Consider the following 22313-nt stretch of genomic DNA (forward strand, 5'->3'; position numbering starts at 1 on the left):
CCACTGCAGCAGGGGCTGCAGCCTACGCCAACACCTATGACTCACGGCAGCCCAGCTCCAGGTTGAGCTGTTGTTCAGCATCTTAGCTATGGAGGGCAGTGTCACTGGCCCTCATATGTGGGATCCAAACCGGGGCCCTCTGGTGTCCCAAGCCAGTTCTTAAGCAATGTGCCACTCGGCTGGCCCTGGATGTGACATTTTAACTGAGAAAATAAAATCATCATCAGTAGCAGCAACAAACCTATTTCAGTGGTCCTGAAACTTTAGGGTTCATCAGAATCCACTGGAAGGATGATTAGGTCAGTTTGCTGGGCCCCGCCCCCAAAGTTTCTGGTTCAGTAGGTCTGGGTAAGGGCCAGAGAATTTGCATTTCTAACAAACCCCCACGTGAGACTGTGCTGCTGGGGGAGGCACCACACATGAGGACAATCTATGGAAAGCTAACTATTTCTAATACAATATTTTCACCTGAACTTGAGGCTAGCTACCCTGAGCTTCGAGGTAAGTTGTAAGTTTTAAGTCTTGGTGAGCAAACCATTTAACCTTTCTGACTCTTGGTCTTTTATCTGTATAATGGGAATAGAATAATCATCTGATTAATAAGGTGATTGACAGTTAAAATATACAGGTGTTTATAATACTTTCATATATGCAAATACAGGCTTATACACAAATAAGACACGTACAATATTTGGAGGTTATAAAATACATGCTTTTCTCACCAAAGCTGAGATTCTGTTTTATAAAAAATATCATTCTGCCTCTTGTATTACAAGAATTTTACTCAAGTAATTTCATTAGGTTAAGCTTGAATTCAACTAATGTTTCATAAATTAAGAGTCCCAAAGTGTACTGATTCCTTATGAACAGAGTCAAGTATACAGGAGATCTCATTCTTTGCTTATCAGTTAGGGAATTGGGAAAACTGTAGCTTGAATTCCATATTTTGCATAATATACCTGAATATTGAAAGCTTATATTTCTATGTTATTTTACACCTTTCCAGGCAGTTTAACATACTAAACAATTTTAAAAGATTTTTATTAAAATTTAGCTAACATAGAATATTAATTTCAGATGTACACCATAGTTATTAACATTTATATACCTAAAGATGTGATCACCATAATAAATCTAGCAACCATCAGACACCGTACTATGCTATCACAATATTATTGACTATATTCCCCATTCTGTACATCACATCTCTATGACTTATTTGTTTTATATTTGGAAATTTGGACCTCTTATTCTCCTTCACTTTTTCGCTTTTTAAAAAATTTTTCAATTACAGTTGACATTCAATATTATTTTATATTTATTTTGGGTGTACAGCATAGTGGTCCTTCTGGTATCCTTATGATGCAAATCTTGTTTTGCTTCATGTTGCCTCAGAGGTCTCTTAACTATCCTCATTTTTTTAGATTCTTTTTTCTTTTTGCTGTTCCAATTGGGTGTTTTCTACTACCTTGTCTTCCAAATTGCTGATTTGATCCTCTGCTTCATCTAGTCTGCTAGTGGTTCCTTCTAGTGCATTCTTCATTTCAGTTATTGTAGTCTTCACTTCTGACTGGTTCTTTTTTACGGTTTCTATGTCCTTTTTTACACTTGCTATTTCTCTGTTGAAGTTCTCACTAAGTTCTCTGAGTGTCCCTATAACCATTGTTTTGTACTCTGTCTCTGTTAGATTGCTTGCCTCCATTTCATTTAGTTCTTTTTCTGGAATTTTCTCCTGTTCTTTTATTTGGGATATATTTCTTTGTTTCCTTATTTTGGCTGCCTCTCTGTTTGTTTCTATGTATTAAGCAGGTCTGCTATGTCTCTTAGTCTTGGCTGTGTGACCTTATGTAATAGGGGTCCCATGGGGCCCTGGCACAGTCTCCCTGGTCACCTGTGCTGAGTGCTCCAAGAGTGTCCCTTTGTGGGTCCCTCCTGTTATAGTTGAGCCTTGATTGCTATTGACACATCACTGGGTGGGATTGACCCTCAGGCTGATTGGCTGTGTGGTTTGGCCACGTCCACAGCTTATGGGCTGCTGTATGGGGGCTTACCCCACTGAGTGGGATTTGCCCCAGAAGGCTCTGGTGCCTGTTGAGACCACCCTTTGTGTGTGCTGATTTGGGGTTAATTGTGTGGTACTCTGCTGTGGTCTGAGCCAACCTCCAAGTGTGTTGGTTCTGGAGCCTCTTGGGAAGGGCTCCGGTGCAGGCCCAGGTCACCCATTGCCTGTGACCAGCTGGGGACTACCTGGTAGGAGCTTCAAAGCAATTGGCAGCTGTTCCTTGCCTGTGCTAACCTTGGAGGCATATGGGAGAGGCCACACTGTGAACCCAGGACATCTGCACTTACTGGGCCCATGTACTCTGACAGTTTAACAAGAAAGAGTGCAATTTAGGCGGGGCTGGCTGCTCACAGACAAAATGCCTATGGTGTTAGGCAAGTTGGCTGGGGCAGGTTCCCAATGAGCCAGAAGATTGGAGCAAGGGGAGCTCACCAGGCCAATCAGATTCAGATTTGGCTGGAGCGGGCGGGCTCAACACAAGAAAGATGGCGTCTGCCTGCCAGCTGCATGGGAAGAGGATCCCACACAGGAAAAATGAAGACTCTCCTCCAGGCCTCGCTATGAAGCCACCCACCTCCACCCTACGTATGCCTCCGATACTCCCCGAGTCACCGTCCCTCTGCTGGAGCCCAAGGTGAGTGCCTGCGACTGAGAGAGTGTGCTCGGGATGTTTAAGAGGATGTCTGTTTTCCACAGCCTTCCATCCCACCCGGATGGTCAGAATCCCCACTTTTTCACAGCCAGATGTTGTGGGGGTTTCTCTTCCCGGCACCAGTACTCCAGGCTGGAGAGACTAGTTTGCACTTGGGTTCTCTTGCTCCTCTGGGGGGAACCTCTGTGGCTGAGATATCTCTCCTGGTTCTCAACCTCCACACAGGTTTGGGGCTAGCCTGTTTCATGTCTCCTCACATCCAACCAGTCTCGACATGGCTTCTTCTTTATATCCTTAGTTATAAAACTTCTGTTCAGCCTGACTGCAGAAGTTTCTCCAGGTTGAATGTTCTATAATATAGTTGTGATTTTGATGTGTTTACAGAGGGAAGCAGGCACAGTGTTTATCTACTCGACCATCTTGGTTCGCCTCTATACTAAATAATTTTAACTTTGTAGAAAAGTTTTCTAAGTCACTCATTCAGTGATGTATTTAAATGATAATAAGATACAGATAATAGACTTAATTGATGTCTGAATTTTGTAGGAGGTAATATATTACTGTTACAAAGTGTGACTGAATTGTTCTTTTAGGCTTTGCTAGCCAAACAATGAAACTATTAAAATATTGGAAAATTGGAAAATTGGAGTAGAGGATAAGAGATATTTAGATGATTTTCCTTGAATAGTTGCAAACTTTCTCAGTAGCTTTATATATCTGCTCTCAGAAAATGGAACTTAGACAAGTTTTATTAGTGATAATATTTAAAGCTACCCTTGACTTACCTCCCAGCAATTTAATTGTCCAACTACTTCCATAGTAAAATACCAAAATATAATTTAAAAAAATTATTTAAGTCCTGATCTCTTCCTAAATAAAGAACTTTTGTTTAATTACTGACAAGTGACAAGATAAGAGCAAGTTATCTCCATTATGTCCTTATAAGTCTCCAGTGAGTTAATTAGAAAATTCTATTTTTGTTTAAGATATTCCAGTGAAGGACAAAACAATGAAAGGGTTACGGCACTATGGAGTACAATTAAAGCAGAAAGCATTCCCAACATGGCCGCTGATTTCTTTTGCAAATACTCTTTTATTCAATACATTGAACATAAGCAGAATATACATGAACTGAACATGGGTTTAGCCACTTATAACTTCATTTTTTTTCATTCACATATGGGGAAGAAAAGAAAATGAAACACTTTGTCAGAGATAAAGGATGACTTCATATTTTCATAATTCCTTCCCTGAGGAATTTTGAAGTATTCACTATTTCATACAGTATCCTCCTGCTACTCTAACAGTACAATGTTTTGGTTACCTTTTTTTTGCCAGCAGGACTAAATAAGAACATAGACAGTGAAGCAGAGGGAGTTGAGATAATATGTTAAAAGGGGACTTGGTAACAATTGATAGCTTGATTAGATATTCCCTCAGCTAACTGTCCTATGTTTAGATACCAAGTAACTATCGAGGCTCTATTCTGGGCCTCTGTGAGATAGAGTGAATTTAGGCTAATTGCAGCTTTCTGTTGTTAGTTTTACTCGTCACTTCCTCATGGCTATAGTTCTGCTAGTGGGTGGCAGGAAGATGAGCTGTTCCTTGACTGAATGGCCTACACAACAAAGTGTACCTTTGTTGAGGATAGCCTGGTACAGAATCCCACTGGACTTAAGTTATTCGGAATACAGAACCAATAACTTATTTTTTATGAAGGCCAATATTTACAGGTGTATTAATCTTAAATATTGGTGATCTTCTAGAGCTCACAGTAACAAGATTTCAGATATAAAAAAGTATTAACCAAGGATGGCTGTTACTATCTTCATTTTCCATCTTAATGAATTGTATTACTATTATCTTTCTCTTCTTTTACAATATACCCTCTTTATACTGGTCAGGGCCGCAGGCAGATATTTATTTTATATTATCTTTCTCAGTATGCTAGAATATAATCAATTCTTTCTCTCAATGACTTTTGGACTTTGTAAGACATAAAGGTAAGGACAGGCCTGTCTTGTTCATCATTTTATCTCTAGCTCTGCTGTTCTCAACCCTATTGAACCCATTCTCTATTGAAAACATCAGGATATTTTCTCTGAGATAAAATATTCCTGGTATGACTTTCAACTACCTAGGTGCCTCTTGTTTTCCTATGCAGAATAAACTGAAAGCAAATTAAGCAATATTTACTAGAAAAAGGAGGTAGTCAATAATAATGAGGTTTCTGATAAACAAATTGGGAAGTTGAACATTAACTATGAGATAAAGAAAAAAGAAAGCCCACTTTGAAGTCTCAAAGAATTAACATTTCTCAATTAAGCAATTACCCAGTGTATCTATAATCACTAGACTTTTCCACCTCTATTCACAATTGGAGCATAAACTTGGTATTTTTTTTAGCTTATCCTTGTTCAGTGAATCATAAGGAAACAAACTTCATAAATGGTTTGAAGATGTGAACTCATTATATTAGTATCACAGTGATTTATTTACGTGGTGACCAAAATGATTCAAGAAACTCCAACTTTATAGCACAAAAGAAAAGGGAAATTCCCTTTTAAAAGTTTGAGTTGATAAGTTGGTTATTTAGAGGCAAACAATTTTAGATATTAAAGTTAGAAAAGGAGAGATGAATTTTTTTCACACATAAATCCAGCCAGGTATAATATTGCTCTGTGGCACCAATGAAGATAGACTTGAATTAAGATGTAGCTTCAAATAGCTTATTAGAGGAGCTCAGTCTTTACAAGTTAATTAGCATCCATTTGCCACTAAAGTCAGAAATATAGCAAATAACACCCAGGCTACTTACAGAACTTTAAGACTGTAAAGGCCAGCAAATGTTCCCTTGGGAATGTATGTCAAAGCGTTTCCAGCAAGACGTCTGTGGGTTTCAAGGGAGAGGAGAAAGAGTGAACATAGTTCTCTTCACATGGAATTTATTAAGTTGTTAAAAAATACAATTGTTTTTAAATCACAAATGCCAAAAACAATTATAAAGAACCATTTTGTTACGTTTTGTGAATAATTTCTGTAAATTTTTAATAAAAAAGCTAGCAAAAGAAGTACTAAGAAGAAATATAATAAATTACCTACTTTATAATAAATCATCTAATACCTTACACACTGTATATATATAACTCTTCTTTAATTTTTTTTTTATTCAAAAGCTAGGCAAGGGGATAGGGAGCAGGGGGCAGTTGTTGTGAGGACAATGGGCTATTATTACAGATAAGATGGTCTGAGAAACCTCTGCTGAACGGGCATTTCAGCAGAGGTCTGAGCCAAGCAGGTGTCTGTGTGAAGAGAACAGGATTGCAAAAGCCTTGAGGTGGGAGTGTGTCTGGTGTGATCCAGAAACTGCAAGGAGGCCAGTGTGGTTGGAGTGGAATGACTAGGTGGGAGAATGACAGGAGGTGAAGTGGGGAGGTGTCTGGGGCCACTCCACACAGGGCTTTGGAGGCCACAATAAGGACTTTGAGAAGTAGAGGGATGGGATTAGATTTGTGTTTTAAAAGGATCCTTCTGATGGGACCCTAATAGAGGGGAGAATAGAGGCGAGAGTGGACGCATGGAAATGACTGGAACCGTTCAAATGGGAGAAGCTGGTGTAGCTGAGCCATGGTGGGGGTGGTGAGAGGTGGTGGGATTTGGTGTAGAAGAAAGAAAAATCCAACCCAACAAACCACTAGGGTCAAGGTGAAATATAGGCTGCCAGAAAAGAGTAACATTTTATATTTATGGTTATATTATGGATAATCCACATGCGTTTGATTAGTTATCCAAATAGTATACATAATACTGAAATAAATGAATTGTGCATGACCGTGCTATAGAAGGGTTGCTTATTGAACTAAAACAGACTCAGGCTTGGTTGATGGTCACAGATGGCTTAACTAATCAGGCTAAACTGACAAGTAATTGTTATTTCAGCCAAAATGTGCCTAACTATCCTGTTCACAGTCATGACTTCAGCAGTCCATTTCCGAGTTCTAGAACACGGCCTTGAAATGGGACTTAACTCTTACGGCTGCTATGGCACCAAGCAGCTTGATGGTTTCTGAGACACTGGCTTTGGAAATAAAAAGGAGAGAGTAACATTTATTTATTTATTAGTTTAAATTATTGTTAGGGTAAATACCTTTCTATTATATTTCACTTCATGCAAATTGTTTTCCTTTGCTGGGTAAGGACTTTCAGAGAGCCCTTGAGTCTGTATTCAGAACTAATCTGTGGAATCGCTGACCTGTGTTATCAAGAAAGTTTGTCTTAACGCAAAGGAATTTATGATGGGCTGTTAGCTATTTGTTGGGCTGCAGGAAGAACTATCTCAGTGAAAAAACATAACAATTTAAGAAAATCATTGCTTCCTTCCCCTCTTATTTCTTTACCATGTGTGATGGTTTTAGTAATTTAAAAATTAAATACATATAAACTATAGGCGGAAAAAGACTTTCAAGTAAATACACAAATAGTAAGAACTGCATATGAATCCTTCCCACGATGATTTGAACTAACAAATCTCTGGGCAACTGTGTTCCAACTCTGGAGACCCACATACAGTTTGGCTGAGAGGTTTTTTGTTTTTGCTTTTTGATCTGTTTCCAAGATGATACCTCTTTTATCATCTTCATTTCTATAATAAGATACGACCTCATAAGAAAAACTTTTATGTATTTTCATGTGATATAAAAAAGTTTTTATCCTTAAAGATATTGCTCCATATATGTGATTCATATTGTCCCATCATTGTTAGTTTTACTGACTTTACTGTCATAAAAAAATCATTAGAGTAGACACATCCCTCTTCTAATAATTGTAAACTACCACTTAAATATAACATTTCTGAAGTCTCTTATTCTCTTCTTAAATGTCAAACTATCCCTATTTGAAAAAATTCTCCTATAATAGTTATCAAAACTCATAATAATATTGTAATTAGTGACTTTCGAAAGACAATAAAATAAAAAATATATAATAGTCAATTAAGGTTGACTACTTATGAGTCTATTCAATTGATCAAGTAGTTCTGGTGCTTTCAGGGCCATCACATTTATGGGTTTGGCTTTGGGTTTATCCATATGGGAGCCAAGTGTCTGAGTCATCAAAGAGTTAGACACAAATAGGATGAAACTCAAGTCAAATGTAATCTATTAATCGTGCCTCTGCTGGCAGTAATGCACTATTGTTGTAATTGACCAGGCCCAACATGGTAGGTTTTCCTTTATAAGATGCCCATACTAGTCGGAAAGGTCCAGATAAATTTTAACCTTCTGGAGTTCATCTTTGGTAAGGTTTACTGAACCTACTTAACAGCTTTGGGTACAAGGATTTGACATTCCATCAACTGCTTTTCTTCCCTTTGGAAGAAAATATGGTTCGAGAAATTGTAACTTTCAAAAACAGTGATATCTATCCCCTCCCCCATATGTTAAGCATATTTAATTGGTCAAATGCAGCCAAAAATCTTCCTTTTTTAAACTGCACATTTATGAGTTATCATTTAGTTTTCATTTATTAGATAGGATAAAAAAATACAGATTTCAAGATTCAAGGTCTAAGGGAGATCCTTTAGTGGGTATATGGTCCTATGGTGTCTTTAACCACACACTAATAAAGTTCAATTTTCAACCCCTCTGTGAAGTCTTCCTTAATTGCTTCAGTCCACAGTCAGCTTTCTTGTAGGACATATTCTATCCAATGCTGTCTATAAAGGTTAATTTTCTACTCTTTTGTGTGTAGCCTACCTGATTTGATTATAGGCTCTTAAGGCCAAGAATCTCATTGCCTGCCCAGAGCAGGGACATGAATCAATATTTATTGATTGATTATTTGATCTTGTTTCCAAAGACATTTGGCCATAGTGCTACAGTTGATTCAGGTCTGGCATAACGATTCCAAGATGGCTGCCAGGTCGTTACATAACCAGATCAGAAACAGCTGAAGAATATTCCTTCTTCATTATGGATCAAATTTAAATTTAGCAGCTTCCTTGAGCACTTTCAGTATGCCATGTACAGTACTTGAGGCATACAAATAGTACCTAACTTTTATTAAACAATTCACAAGTGTTAGGCATGATGTTAAGTACTTTAAACACATTGTGATATTTAATTATTGTAAAAATCATATTACACAAGTGACATGATTATTCTCCTTTTATAGGTGGGAAAGTGAGCCTAACAGAAGTTATTTCCTCATGCTTACATAAAAAAGTTTACCTAGGAGAATTTGGTTCAACAATTTTGGCTTCAAAATTTGGATTTTTCAACATTATTTTGGTTAAAATTAGGTTGGTCTGGAACTTAGGTCTGGAACAAGGACATGAATGGCTACATCATTAAGGGATTAGCAATAAGAAAACTTGCTGATTGCTTCCTATTCAATGTACTTCCATTGACTTCCAGATCTCATACAATCTTACTGCTGTTACCACTATGATTGATGGTTTCTCTTTCTTCTTATTGCTAGCCCTCTTTTAATTCTCATCCTCCAAACACAGATGTTTCTCAAGTTTCTGCCCTCACACCTTTTCTTATTTTCTCTATCTAGTGATGCTCAAACTCTGCCGTGCATTGCCATCACCTTAGGAGCCATACAAAATTCAGCGCCCCAGGCCCCTACCCAGATTTAGTGAATTAGAGTTTCTTGGGGTAAGGATTCAGGGATCTATATTTTAAATTAGCAGCCCAGGTGATTTTAATACAGGTAGACAACCACACTGGAAACAGAGCCTATACCATCTCCCAAGGTCCTCATCTGCCCCAGCACCTCCCACAATCACCTCTTTGTAAACAACCCTCCATCATTATTGTTAGAACAGGATTATCATGCTCCAGACTCACATTCCAACTGTGTTATTGACATTGCCAGTTGGATGTCCTACTGGCTCCTGACACTCAGTATATCCAGAACCAGACATCCTCTTGCTTCTAAAATATCAGTTGTTCCCTTTGAACTCCCTAGTTCTATTGACTGTGCCTCATTGGTCTCTGGGAACCTAATCTCAAAACCTTACTTAGAGTCATCTCTCACCTTCAACCTCCCTTTCAGCATCTACATTCAATTAATTGATGAGTCCCTGACTGTCTTCTTCTGCTGTGATGCTTCCATATATCCCAGTGGGTCTCAGGCCCCCTATAGAGCTTTAAAAAAATGATGTCTGGATCTCCACTGAGACCCATTAAAGTAGAATCTCTGGGAATAAGCCCTGGTAATTAGAAGTTTTAAAAACACTGCAGGTATTTCTAATGTATAATCAAGGTAGGAAACTCTGAAATAGTTCTCAAAGTCTAATACTGATAAGATCACTTAGAGACCTTCATGGTCTCCATTCCCAGAGACAGTGATTCATTCACTAATTTTTGTGAGAATCAGGAGAGGTGATTAATTAATGGGTTTTGGCAGTTATCCAGAAGAGACAGAAAGAACCTGAACTAGGTGGTGATAAAATAAACAAATGGAAAAGACAATGTGGAGTTATGAGCTTTAGGAGTTGGAAATTGGCTGATAGAGAGGGCAAGAGAGAAAGAATGAGACACAAAAGGGAGTGACAGGCACAGTAATCACAAGTTAATCAGAATGCTGATGGCAAGCATGAAAGGCAGGAGAAAAAGCTTTTGAGGGGGTGGTATCAATGAATTTTGTTTGGCTTTAAAGTATTGGTGGGGTAGGTGGAGGTGTCCCTTAGGTAGCTGATGATTCTCAAAGTGTGGTCCCTAGACAAGCAGTACCAGCGTCACTTGAGAATTTGTTATAAATGAAAATTCTTCACATCCTCCTTTCCCAACCTCAACCTACTGAAGAAACTCTGGTGGGGCCCAGCAATGTGTGGTTTAACAAGCACTTCAGGTGAGTCTCAGAACCACTTAGAATTTGAGAAACACTGTTCTGGAGTAGTGGTCCTCAAGCTTTATTATGCATCAAAATCACCTGGAGGTCTTTTTAAAGACAATTACCTATCCCCAGAGTTTTTGACTCACTATATTGGGATGGGGCACAGAATTTGCATTTCTAACAAGCTCACAGGTGTTACCAAAGCTGCTGCTGGTCTAGGGACCAAACTTTGAGAAACGCTGGTCTAGCTGTCAAAGACAAAAGAGATCTGAACTAGAAACATTGATTTGGGAGTGATCTATAGCAGAAATAGTTCAGATCTTGGGTTTCTTTAACAGACAACTGCAATTGTCTCTTAACTGGTCTAAGGCCTCCTAATGGGTTTCTCTGCTTCCATAATTCCCCAATCTATTTTACATACAGAATCAGAGTAATCTTCTAAAATCATAAATCCTATTGTTTCAGTAAGCTGCGTACTACCCTCCAATGGCTTCCTATTGCTCTTATTTGAATTCTATACATTGCCTGATTGGTCTTGCTTCATCTGGCCTTCTTCTCCAACCCCATCCCGTGTCGCTTCCCCTCCCTCTCACTCTGCTCCAGCCACACTGAGCTTTCAGATCCACAAACATGTCCCATTATTTCCTATCTCAGGGACACTGCTCACATTATTCCCTTGAATAATGAACCACTCCACCCCAGCTCTTAGGACCACCAGCTCCTCCTCACTCTCCTGATCTCAGTTTAGATGTCACCTTCTTAGAAGACTTTCCCTCCTTGGCATTCCTTGTTAGTTATTCTCTACCTAACTGTGTTTGTGTTCTTCATCACTCTTATCACAATCATCAAATATCATATGTGCTTGTTTCCTTGCTTATTAACTGTCTCCCCCACTAGATGGGAAGCTCTCCCAGGGCAGGCACTTGTTGAATGAATGAATGAATGAATGAACCTTATAGAAAGTCCTATTCACTCTTATTAAATACATGTTGAATGAATAAATTGAAAAGTACTGAGAAAAAAGACAACAAAACTAAATGCAGAAATTTGGGGAATGTCTACATTTTACAGAAGTTGACAGTGGAGAAGAAAGGAATGCTAAAAGGAAAAAGAACAAGAAGCAGAGAGGTAGGACACTTTCAGAATAGTGCCCTAATTGTCAGAACAAAAGGTACATATATAAATATTAAAAAAAACCAAAACAACAAACAACAACAACAACAACAACAACAACAACAAAAAATATATATATATATATGCTCACATACATACAGAGGGTGCTAAAAAATGTACACACAATTTAAGAAAGGAAAACTATTAAAATTATAATAATATATACCGATAATAAAAGAGGAATACAAGTCACATTTGACTTCTGCAATTTTAGGAGGTGCTCAAAGTGGTTACCATCAGCGTCCAGACACTTCTGATTACAGTGAACTATTGCTTGAGCAACGTTGACCAAAGTGTCACTTGTATACATTTTATTGGCACTCCTGGTAATACATACACACATTTATACACATCTATGTACACATATATACACACATATTCATGCACACACACACACACATACATACACAAGGAAAGATATCAAAATGTCTATATCTAGTTGTGTGCATAGACATTTGGAAGAGAAGCAAAATAACTTCCATGAAATAACACTAGAGAAAAAGTTTCAAAGAGGCAGCATTTCTAATCAAGGCCAAGGGGCAGGAACATTATTCATGGGCCTGAAGGTGTTTTCTTCTTACTAACACAATCCAATATGTGAATTGTAGTTTACCAGAGTTCTTTCATCATCATTTCATTTGATCCTCAGGAAAAAAAATTCAAAAGACAGGCAGGACAGCCTGTCTCACCATTTTCAGCATTGTGATGAGGAAGTAGAAATAACAAGCATAGATTGTACTTTCAGGAAGTTTGGTGGTATCCCTCATTACAAATTTCATCTGCAATAATAGATACCTACTATTTATACAGAGATTCTTCAGAGCCAACCATAATATGAGCAAACAGGTCCAGGGAACAATAGTAACTTAAAAACAGACCTCCCTAGAGCTTCTCATGTTCCCTTCCTAAATTGAGAACTGGATTCCAATAGCATTAGAACCAGGGAAGATTTGAAATTCTACTTGGAAATAAAGAATTTAGACTGTTTAAAATGGTACCAATTCATTTCCCCCTCTGGTTTCATCAGACAGCCTGTCAATCTAAGTTTAATGGCATTTGTAGATGTCAGCATTGAGCACAATCTGCCATTATTAGCTCCTAACATCTGAACCATACTTTGTTGAGTCAAGTGTAGACTCTTTTATTTGTCCAAATAGCAAACATTAACATGAGGTCCCTAATAGAATTGAATAAGTAGAACTGGGGGAGATACTGTAGGACAGAAATGCAATTATTGGTCAGGATGTTAAAATTGGTAAAGAACCACCTGCATTGGTTGTCTCTAGCTATGAAAATTCACAGCTGGAATAGCTTTTCCTTTACAAATCCTGGATACCTGGGATTACTGCAAAATCAAGCTCATGAAATAGGAAAGAAGGGAGTTAGAAGCTTCTTGAAAGTGTTTTCATTTTATTAATACAACTCAATGTGTAAATTATAGTTCACCAAACTTATTTCATCATCATTTCATTTGATCCACAGAACAAAACATAGGCAGGGCAGCTCTCACCATTATCCCCTAAAGGCCCAGGAGGTCAAGTGGGTGATCAGCTAGTAAGTGGCTGAGGACAGGGGTCATGGCTTCTACATCTAGGTATTGTGCCCTTCTCTCTACACAGCACAGCCTCACCACACTCAGATCAGATGTGTGTGTGTGTGTGTGTGTGTGTGTGTGTGTGTGTGTGTTTTGAAAAAGAAAAAGGCTCTTTGTCTCTTGTGCTGTCATATTGCACCAGGAGGACATTTGGCCTGGTCACCTTGTAGATTTACAAAAAAAATAACAAATGAGACCCAAATGTGCCAAAACATGTGGCACAGGTAGACAGTGTTGCAGAATGTCAGGAGAGGGAGAAAGAGACCATTAACTGTGATGATTTTGATTCTTCTTCTTAGATATTCATTTGCTCCAGATAGTCACTTCCTCTCAGGTTATAATATATACTTTTTAAGCATTAAGTCAGTGACTACCTCTCAGGCTTTATTGGTTCTTACAGGATTTTGAATGATGGCACCATTGTTAAGCTTCAGTGAAGGATGAGGCATGGACCATGGCTGTCTACAGGGTTTAAAACATAGTTAAATGAATTAAACTAGGGAAATGATATATTGGATAAGTAGAACTAAGGGGAAGAGTGATAACTTGGATTTATGAATAGTGACTTTTAAAAATTGAGTTTTGTGGTGGAGTTTTATTAGTATTATTGACAGTATCTGTAGCAGTTTCCTATTTAACGGACAAAGAGATAAAACAAAGATGAACTGCATAAACTCAATAAAAGAATACTTTTAGAACAATGCCTTAATTGTCATAACAAAAGATATACAGACACTCACAAAGACAAATATCTAAGTGTCTATATCTAGCTGCATGGTTGGTCATTTGTTAGTTCAGGTAGAATACTATATGAAACGTACTGCTTAAGTATATATATGTGTATGTAAAAACATTAAGGTTTGGTACCTGTTGAGCAATGTTAAATTGGTGAAATTCTATACCTGAAAATTCTGATGATACCTTTTTCATAGCCAATATATGATGATAGTGAACAAATAACCTGGTATCCAATTGCTCTCTGCTGGGTAGACAGCTCTTTCTTGCTTTATCTCTTACTCCCTCTTTTTTATACACACACACACACACACACACACACGCATACACACACACTCGTATACACACTATTGTTACGACAGTGCTTTAAAGTGTTCAACTTTGCAAACCACTGTACTAGGTACTGGGAGGGGAAAAGAAAAGCACAGATAAACCACACAGAATAACCACAGAACTCCTGACCCTCTCTCTACTTTCTGAGTCTAACTTTGAAAATGGATTTGAATCTTAGCTCTGACACTTTTCTGACTCCATTATCTTTGGGTAGGTTTCTTATTTTCTCTGTACTTCAGTTTGTCTTCTTCTTTTGTAATCTGTGGAATGCAAATAATAATATCTACCTTTATGGGATTTTTAAGAGGATTCAGTGGGATAATATGGGCAAAACATTTTGCACAGTGTAAGGTATTATTGTTGTCATTATCATTATAATATGTTATTTCTATGATCTTATATTCTAGAAGAGAATATAGACTTAAAACTTAGCTAAGTCTAATAGAAACAATTAGCAACATAACAAAGGCATAATTAAAATGCTGCTTAAACGTTTGTTTTTAAAAAACACAACCCCATAAATTTAGCCTTGGGAACAAAGGAATAAACAAAGGAAAAAAATGATTAAGCAGATTTAATCATTTTTCCAGGTTCTATAAATAATATCCGCTTTTGCCACTAAATGAATAGTGTCTTTGAAACATCAGTTAGATGCAACACAGAATTATATACAGAAAAGTGGTCTCGCTTTTTAAATTTAGCAAGTCGGCCAGCTCAGCAGAGGGAATTAAGGAACAGAATGAGAAAATGGAAAGAATAGTCTGTAAAAGGTGTCCTTTATTTCTAAAATTCTATAATTCCATGGTCAAGATACTTGATGGCATTTCCAGAGATATAAAAATAAGACAATTCAGAATAATAGCATTTCAAATTGTAGTTCCCTCTCTCTCTCTTTTTCTTTCTTTCTGATTTTCTCAATTATCTTTTGAAAAACTGGCCTTGGAAACAGAATTGCCATTCACCTCATGAAGAAAGAGGAGTTATTTTGAATAAGTTGGGTCACTGAGGGAGGAACTCTATTAAACAAAATTCTCAGGGATGTGAATTATTTATTAATTCAGTTTGTGGTATAAAGTTGAGGTGTGTTGAGGGAGAATGAAAGCCTTTTGCCAACACATATTATAAGGAAATTAAAGAGAAAAAGATAAGAAATGCATGTCTTAAACATATGGGGTAAACAGGATAAATATTGCATGTTAATTATGGTATGGTATAAGAAGAACGTAAATAAGAAAATAAGCCTGATGTTTGAAATTTGCTAAAAGTAATCTTTAAAAATCTTGGCTAATGTCAACTAAATCTGCTATTTTTTTCCTAAGGCAGCTAACTTGCATAAGAAGCTCCTTTTACGCATTTTGCTTTCTCATTAGTTCATCAAAAATTTATTATTTATTACATACCAGCCATGATGAAGACAGATATGGTCCCAACCCTAACGAAGGTTAAATTCTAGTCATGAGAATGGCCAGAGAGAAAAGAGAAGAAGGAAAAAGAAACTCATGGACAACCAGAGTGAAAATCTGTCTCTTGAATGATAAAAACTTCATGTACAGCCTAGTAATCTAAGCTCCCTCAGCAGAGCTCTTGATAATAATATGGGCATATTCAGCTGATTTCAGTATTAAAACAATAGCATTTGTTAAAAATATAATACCATCAAAAGTAAATATAGATAAAGCTCCAAAGGGGAGAAATTTGAGAATGTTATCCTCTTTCTCTTGGAAAAAAAAAGGTCGATGTAGCGTAATTTGATGGGACATTCTTTCCACCTCCCATGCTGGGTTGTGTGGTGCATCAACAATTTAAATTATTCCTCAAATTGGACCCTGACTTTAGGATTTACAAAGGAAGTATTTTCAAAAGAGGTCATTGCTGAAACACATCCTTAATCAACAGTCAGAGGGTTTATCCAACTGATGGTGCCAAACTTTCTTCACAACAACTGTGATGGTGTATCACTTCCTTAGTCCCCATCACTCAAAAGGGTAAGAGGATCAAATGAATTGTTAAATGCAGATTTTTGGTTTATATTGCTCTTTTTCATCTTCTGGAAAGTGATTACTAGACTTACTTAAGATTCCCCTGTGTATCATTAACTAATTTTAGCTTCCTCCTTTTTTATTATTTTTTTACAGTGAGTTTGGGAGAACCCAGTTTTAAGCCCTCTGAGGATTTCATGTTTTTCTGTTCAAGCCTTGAGGGAAGCTAAATTTAAAAGTAGGAAAATAGTAATTAAAGGTGATGAGGATAAGAGGTTTGGTGCTATGAAATGTAGACTTGATTCTCCCTGTCACAAGCAGAACCAAGCAGCAGTTTTTGGTTTTGATTATAGCTTTACTTGCTATTTTAATAAACATGAACCAGTATTCAAACTTTTTAATATCCTGCTGCTTAACTATTTCCAAAGAGCCATCCAGCTCTTTTAAACAGTCTTTGTTTTAAAATTTTAATTTGTTTGGCTCAGTCTCACCTTAGAATGTTGTAGCCTCATGGTAAACTCTTTTATAAGTTGATTTCCAGAATCATAAGCAATTCTCCCCCCCGTCCCCCCCCCCCAACTAAGTGCTTCCTCATGTGCCAAAATTGTTGGTGCTGACAGCTTCCCTGCCTTGTTTTATCTGGTTCCCACAGTAAGTATGAGAGACAAACACAAGAATGTGTCCTGTGTTGACTGGAAGCATCACAACTGCATTGATACTTACAGCTCCTCTAGGAAGCGGAGACTGTGCAGAGGACTTGGGGGCAGCTGACTGATGTTGTTCATACTGAGGTCTCTGGAGAGGAAAACAGACAGCGCATGAGGAGTGGCGTATGCCACAAGGAAATCCAGCTGTTCAATTCACACATTTCCAAGCAATAGAGCCAAATGAACTCATTCTTTTGCTTGACACATGAATCGCTATTTTGCATCTTAAATATATTCGTTTCCTTCCACCCCACTCCCCACCATCATGGGCTCTCTGTCAAGTCAGAGACCCTAGGAGGCGCTTATATGCATTCAAAATGATTTAGACCATTCATGGACCTGGTTGCAATTCTTCATGTTTAAAATTATGTGAGTAGGACAGTAAAGGAAAGACATAATTCAACTTTGTGTCTTGCTTTCAATTTTGTGACAAAGGAAATGTCTTCCCCATGCAACTCTGGAAGTCGTGTTTCTCAGGGACTATAAGCACCTTGTAAAAACAAATGTTTTGATTCAAAGAAACTTAAAAAAACAAAACAAAACAAAACAAGACAAAAAGCCTATTCCCTCCTTCTACCATGTTCCTTTTACAGGTTCTCGAATTGCGTTAAATAAGTGAAATGAACCATAAAACAAGGGTGTAATGTGATCTTGCTCTGTAGCACACTTCCTGCTGGGTCTGCACAGTAGTTCCTGGCACAGGAAACAACAAACCACTTTGGGTAGAACTCAATCAATTTTTGTTTTAAGCGAAACTCCGTGTAATTAGATTTTATTCTGTTTTTACTGTTCTATTTCTTTACTGTCTCCCACATAATCCCACAGCGTCACTGGTATATGCCATCTGTATCTTAGCGCCCAAAAGACCGGCTGCTAGATGAATTCTAATCAAGACCGACTAAGATTTTATATAACAGTCAGCTGAAGACTGACTTAAAAATGACTCGTTCCTCAAACCCGAAGACTCAGAACTAACGTCGTTTATAGTTCGAGACTAGGTCTACATACTGATTTATCTCGAGATAACATGATGAGCTTCTTAATTATTCTTTTTAAAAATTAATTGACATATAATTACATTAGTTTTAGGTGTACAACCTAATTTTATATATATATATATAAATATAAATATATATCTATATAAATATATATCTATATAAATATATATAGATATATAGATATATATGTATTTACCACAATAAGTTTAGTTAACATCCATTACTATACATATAGTTTCATAACAACTTTTAAATAACACAATAGAATACAGTCAACATGCTGTACATTATATCCTTAGGACTTATTTATCTTGTAACTGGAAGTTTGTACCTTTTGAACACCTTTACCTGTTTCACTCATGAGTTTTTAAAAAAATCTGCATTATTCCTGTTATTGAAGTGGCCACATTCATTGCACCTAACCAGCTGCTTTCAGTATCATAGCTTGGTTCCTTTATCAAATATTAACTTTTGATCAGTGATGCTAAGAATTGAGGACTTACTCGCTCTCTGCCTCTAAAAAGTCACTAGCATGTAGAAGGAAGATAAGATATTTTGCTAAAGGTTTTTTACTATTGACTATAGTAAAAAAGCAGAATTATTAATTTTAATATGTTAGTGAACAATGATATAGCTGAGTGAAATGCTATATTCTCAAGCTAAAACGAAACAATGCCAAAATTACAGAGTAAAACATTTGTATAGTCCATATTTTAATAATCTAGATTTTTTTCTGGCATTGTCTAGATAAAAGAGTCAAGTAATTGATTAGCAGTTTCAATTTTTTGTGCAGACATTTCTCTGAAGCAGTAAAGTTGTTTAGTTCACTGAACAGACATGTTTTAAACAAACCAATGCAGTTCCTGGATTCTTCACAGTGACTATATAATCTCTGCAAAGACTTGATGTTTCTCGAGATAGTCATTTATTTTTTAATTGCTATCCCACTTATTTCCTAAAAGGATCCAGGCAGTATACTTTTGGAATGTCTTTATTGGTAACCTCAATCAAACCAGTCTCAAATCAAGACAGCTGGCGTGGAGAGTGCTGACTTTCCTCTCCTCTGATATTTCTCTGTGTGATGTGCAAATCAGTTTGGGACAAACATTAATCTTGTCTATGTGCAGAAAGCTCTAAACAGAGCAAGGAAATTTACATGTTAAGGAGATTCATAAGCACTCCACATTATTTTAATATTTATTACCCTAGTTCAGGTACCTGGAAGGGAAGCATCTATAAGCATCCACTCTCAGGGTTCCCACTGGAGCACTTTTTATGGCGGAGCAGCAGAAAGAGTGCAGGCATTGTTATCGTGTCTCGGGTCTGAATCCGGGCCTCCCCATTTGCTAGCTGTATGATCGTGGGGTATTTAACCTCCCCGTGCAGGCTTCCTCATATTTAAATAAGGGTGTCTCTATAGTCATAGTTTGAAACCCTATGATTAGCTGTTTCCAATCAGAAGGAAGTGACTTAATTTTCTTCTTTAAAAGGAGAGTACCTGTTTTTCCCAATAGGAATGAATAACTTCTCTATGTTACCTGACATTGTGGTTCCTCTTAGAAAATGAGCTGGTACCACTAAACCACAAAACCTTATCACCTATTTTCTAATACAAGCTGTTTTCTTTAAAAGACCTTCCAGTGATGCATACAAACCTATAGAAGAAAATAACTTCTAGTAACAAAAATGTAAGGTAAAATGAAATAGGCCTTTAAAGTACAAATTCAGAGTGGGTAAGGCAAAAATCAATTGGTTTGCATTCACTTTTTTCCTTCTGTGTGCACATTTTGCATCGATGTTCAAATATGATAGTGGTCCTCTAGCTCAGTGCTTCCCAAAGAATCAATGGTGAAGGACCAACTTTTAAAAATGTCTGATTTGCTGTGGACTTATATTTTTGTAAAATCTAATAAAACTTAATGATAGAAAAGTGACATAAAACCACAAAAATATACAAAATAGAAGCCTCAATATTTTTTTGTGTGATTCAATAGAGATTATTCAATTACTATTCTCAAATTCTTACGTGCTGTGGATCAGTAAAAAAACAGCCATGGCTGGGTTGGGTCCTCGGACCACTCTTTGATTAGCAAGGTTCTTCTTGCCTTCATGTCAAGAAGGGCAAGGCTTAAATACTTAAGTCATTTAACTCAACTGTGTGTCAAAAATGGTAGAATGAGAACAACCTTTCTACTCTGTACAAAAATATCCTCATTCTGAACTCTTACATTATTTTAAACTTTTACTTTCATTTTTAAAATAGTATTTGTGTTTCTGATACCTTGAGTATGTATAACCTTAGCAGAAAATGAGGGGGCGGGGGTCTTAAAATAATTTCCAAGCCATTATTTACTTTTCAAACTATTATTTAAAAAAATGGCCCTATTTTGCACCACATTGTGTCCAAGATTCAGTTTCCTAAAATCAGTGAAGAAATGTAATGGATTTCTTTAATTATTTCATCTTTTGCCAAGATGTTAAAATTAATTTTGAAGAACTGGTCACTAGGTAAAAGGATCTCATTAAAGAAGCCAAAAACATATAGTGGAGAAAAGAAAGCCTCTTCAATAAATAAGTGCTAGGAGAATTGGAAAGCCACATGCAAAAGAATGAAGCTAGACTGCTATCTGTCACCATGTATCAAAATTAACTCGAAATGGATCAAACTCTTAAACACAAGATCGGAAACAATAAACTGCATAGAAGAAAACCATAGGTACTAAATGTATGGACCTTGGATTTAAAGAGGCTTTTATGAATTTACCCTCAAAGGCAAGGGAAGTAAATGAATGGGACTATATTGAACTAAAAAGCTTCTTCTGCACAGCAAAAGAAGTCATTGACAAAATAAAGAGGCAACCAACTGAATGAGAGAAGATTTGCAAACAATGCCTCTGATAAGGGGCTAATATCCAAAATATATAAGAAACTCATACAACTCAACAACAACAAAACAAATAATCCAATTAAAAAACGGGCAGAGGACCTGATAGACATTTCTCCAAAGAGGACATACAGGTGGGCAACAGACATATGAAAAGATGCTCAGCATCACTAATCATCAGAGAAATGCAAATAAAACCCACAATGAAATATCACCTCACACCAGTTAGAATGGCTATCATCAAGACAAATAATAACAAGTGTTGGAGAGGCTGTGGAGAAAAAGGAACCCTCGTACACTGTTGGGGGGAATGCAGGTTGATGCAGCCACTATGAAAGGCAATGTGGAGGTTCCTCAGAAAATTAGGAATAGAATCACCATATGACCTAGCAATCCCTCTCCTGGGGTTGTCTCCTGAAAACGTTTATCTATAAAGATATATGTGCTCCGATGTTCATTGCAGCTTTATTTACAGTGACCAAGACATGGAAACAACCAAGGTGTCCTTCCAAAAATGATTAGATAAAGACTATGTGGTATATACACACAATGGAATATTACTCTGCCATAAGATGAAATACTGCCATTTGCGACAACATGGATGGATCTTGAAATTATTATGCTAAGCAAAATAAATCTGACAGAAAAAGTCAAGAATCATATGATTTCACTCACATGTGGGATATAAAACTGAAAGCAACAAAGGAACAAGACAAACAAATAAAGAAACAAAAACTCATAGACCCAGACAACAGTTTAGTGGTTACCAGAGGGTAAGTGGGAAGGGGGATGGTAGATGAGTGTAAACAGGGTCAAATATATGGTGATGGAAGGAAAACTGACTCTGGGTGGTGAACACACAATGTGATATATAGAGTCTGTATTACAGAATTGTACACTTGAGACCTATGTAATTTTACTAACCATTGTCACCCCAATAAATTTTAATTAAAAAAAGAAAGATGATTCATTGTGCCAAGACAGTCAAATATGTTAAACCATTCTGCTCTGTCTCAGCCTGCTCTTGTCTGTGCTGTGTTAATGATCACATCTAATAATCTAGAACAGGGGTTGCAAAGTTCTGTGGGAAACATTGAGTATATATTGGAATCACCTCAGGACTTTTAAAAATATTAATGCCTGGGTATCACCCCCAGAATTTCTGAGTTAATTTGTCCAGTATATGTCTTGGGATTTTAAAAAGCTTCTCGGGTAATTTGAATGTTCAGCCAAGGCTGAGAGAACCACTAAACTGGAGCAACTCTAAATTTCTAGATGAGTGCTCTTGAGTTTTACAAAGCACTCAAACTTTAGGACGCTGAAGATGATTGAAGGTACTGATTTCTATGAGTAG

At 37.1% G+C, this 22313-nt stretch overlaps 1 protein-coding gene across 2 annotated transcripts in view; it reads right to left on the bottom strand.

Moving 5' to 3' along the window:
• LGR5 (leucine rich repeat containing G protein-coupled receptor 5) overlaps positions 1 to 22313 on the bottom strand; it is a 120532-nt gene that overhangs the window by 46965 nt on the left and 51254 nt on the right. For both annotated transcript variants that reach the window (XM_019651759.1, XM_019651758.1), the window contains exons 2-3: positions 17094 to 17165; positions 5533 to 5604 (exon numbers count right to left, since the gene is read on the bottom strand). In XM_019651759.1, the coding sequence (XP_019507304.1) occupies positions 5533 to 5604; positions 17094 to 17165 (144 nt within the window). The remainder of the gene's footprint in view (positions 1 to 5532; positions 5605 to 17093; positions 17166 to 22313) is intronic.

This window comes from Hipposideros armiger, unplaced genomic scaffold (genome assembly GCF_001890085.2).
Source record: "Hipposideros armiger isolate ML-2016 unplaced genomic scaffold, ASM189008v1 scaffold_166, whole genome shotgun sequence".
In the NCBI taxonomy this organism is placed as follows: domain Eukaryota; kingdom Metazoa; phylum Chordata; class Mammalia; order Chiroptera; family Hipposideridae; genus Hipposideros; species Hipposideros armiger.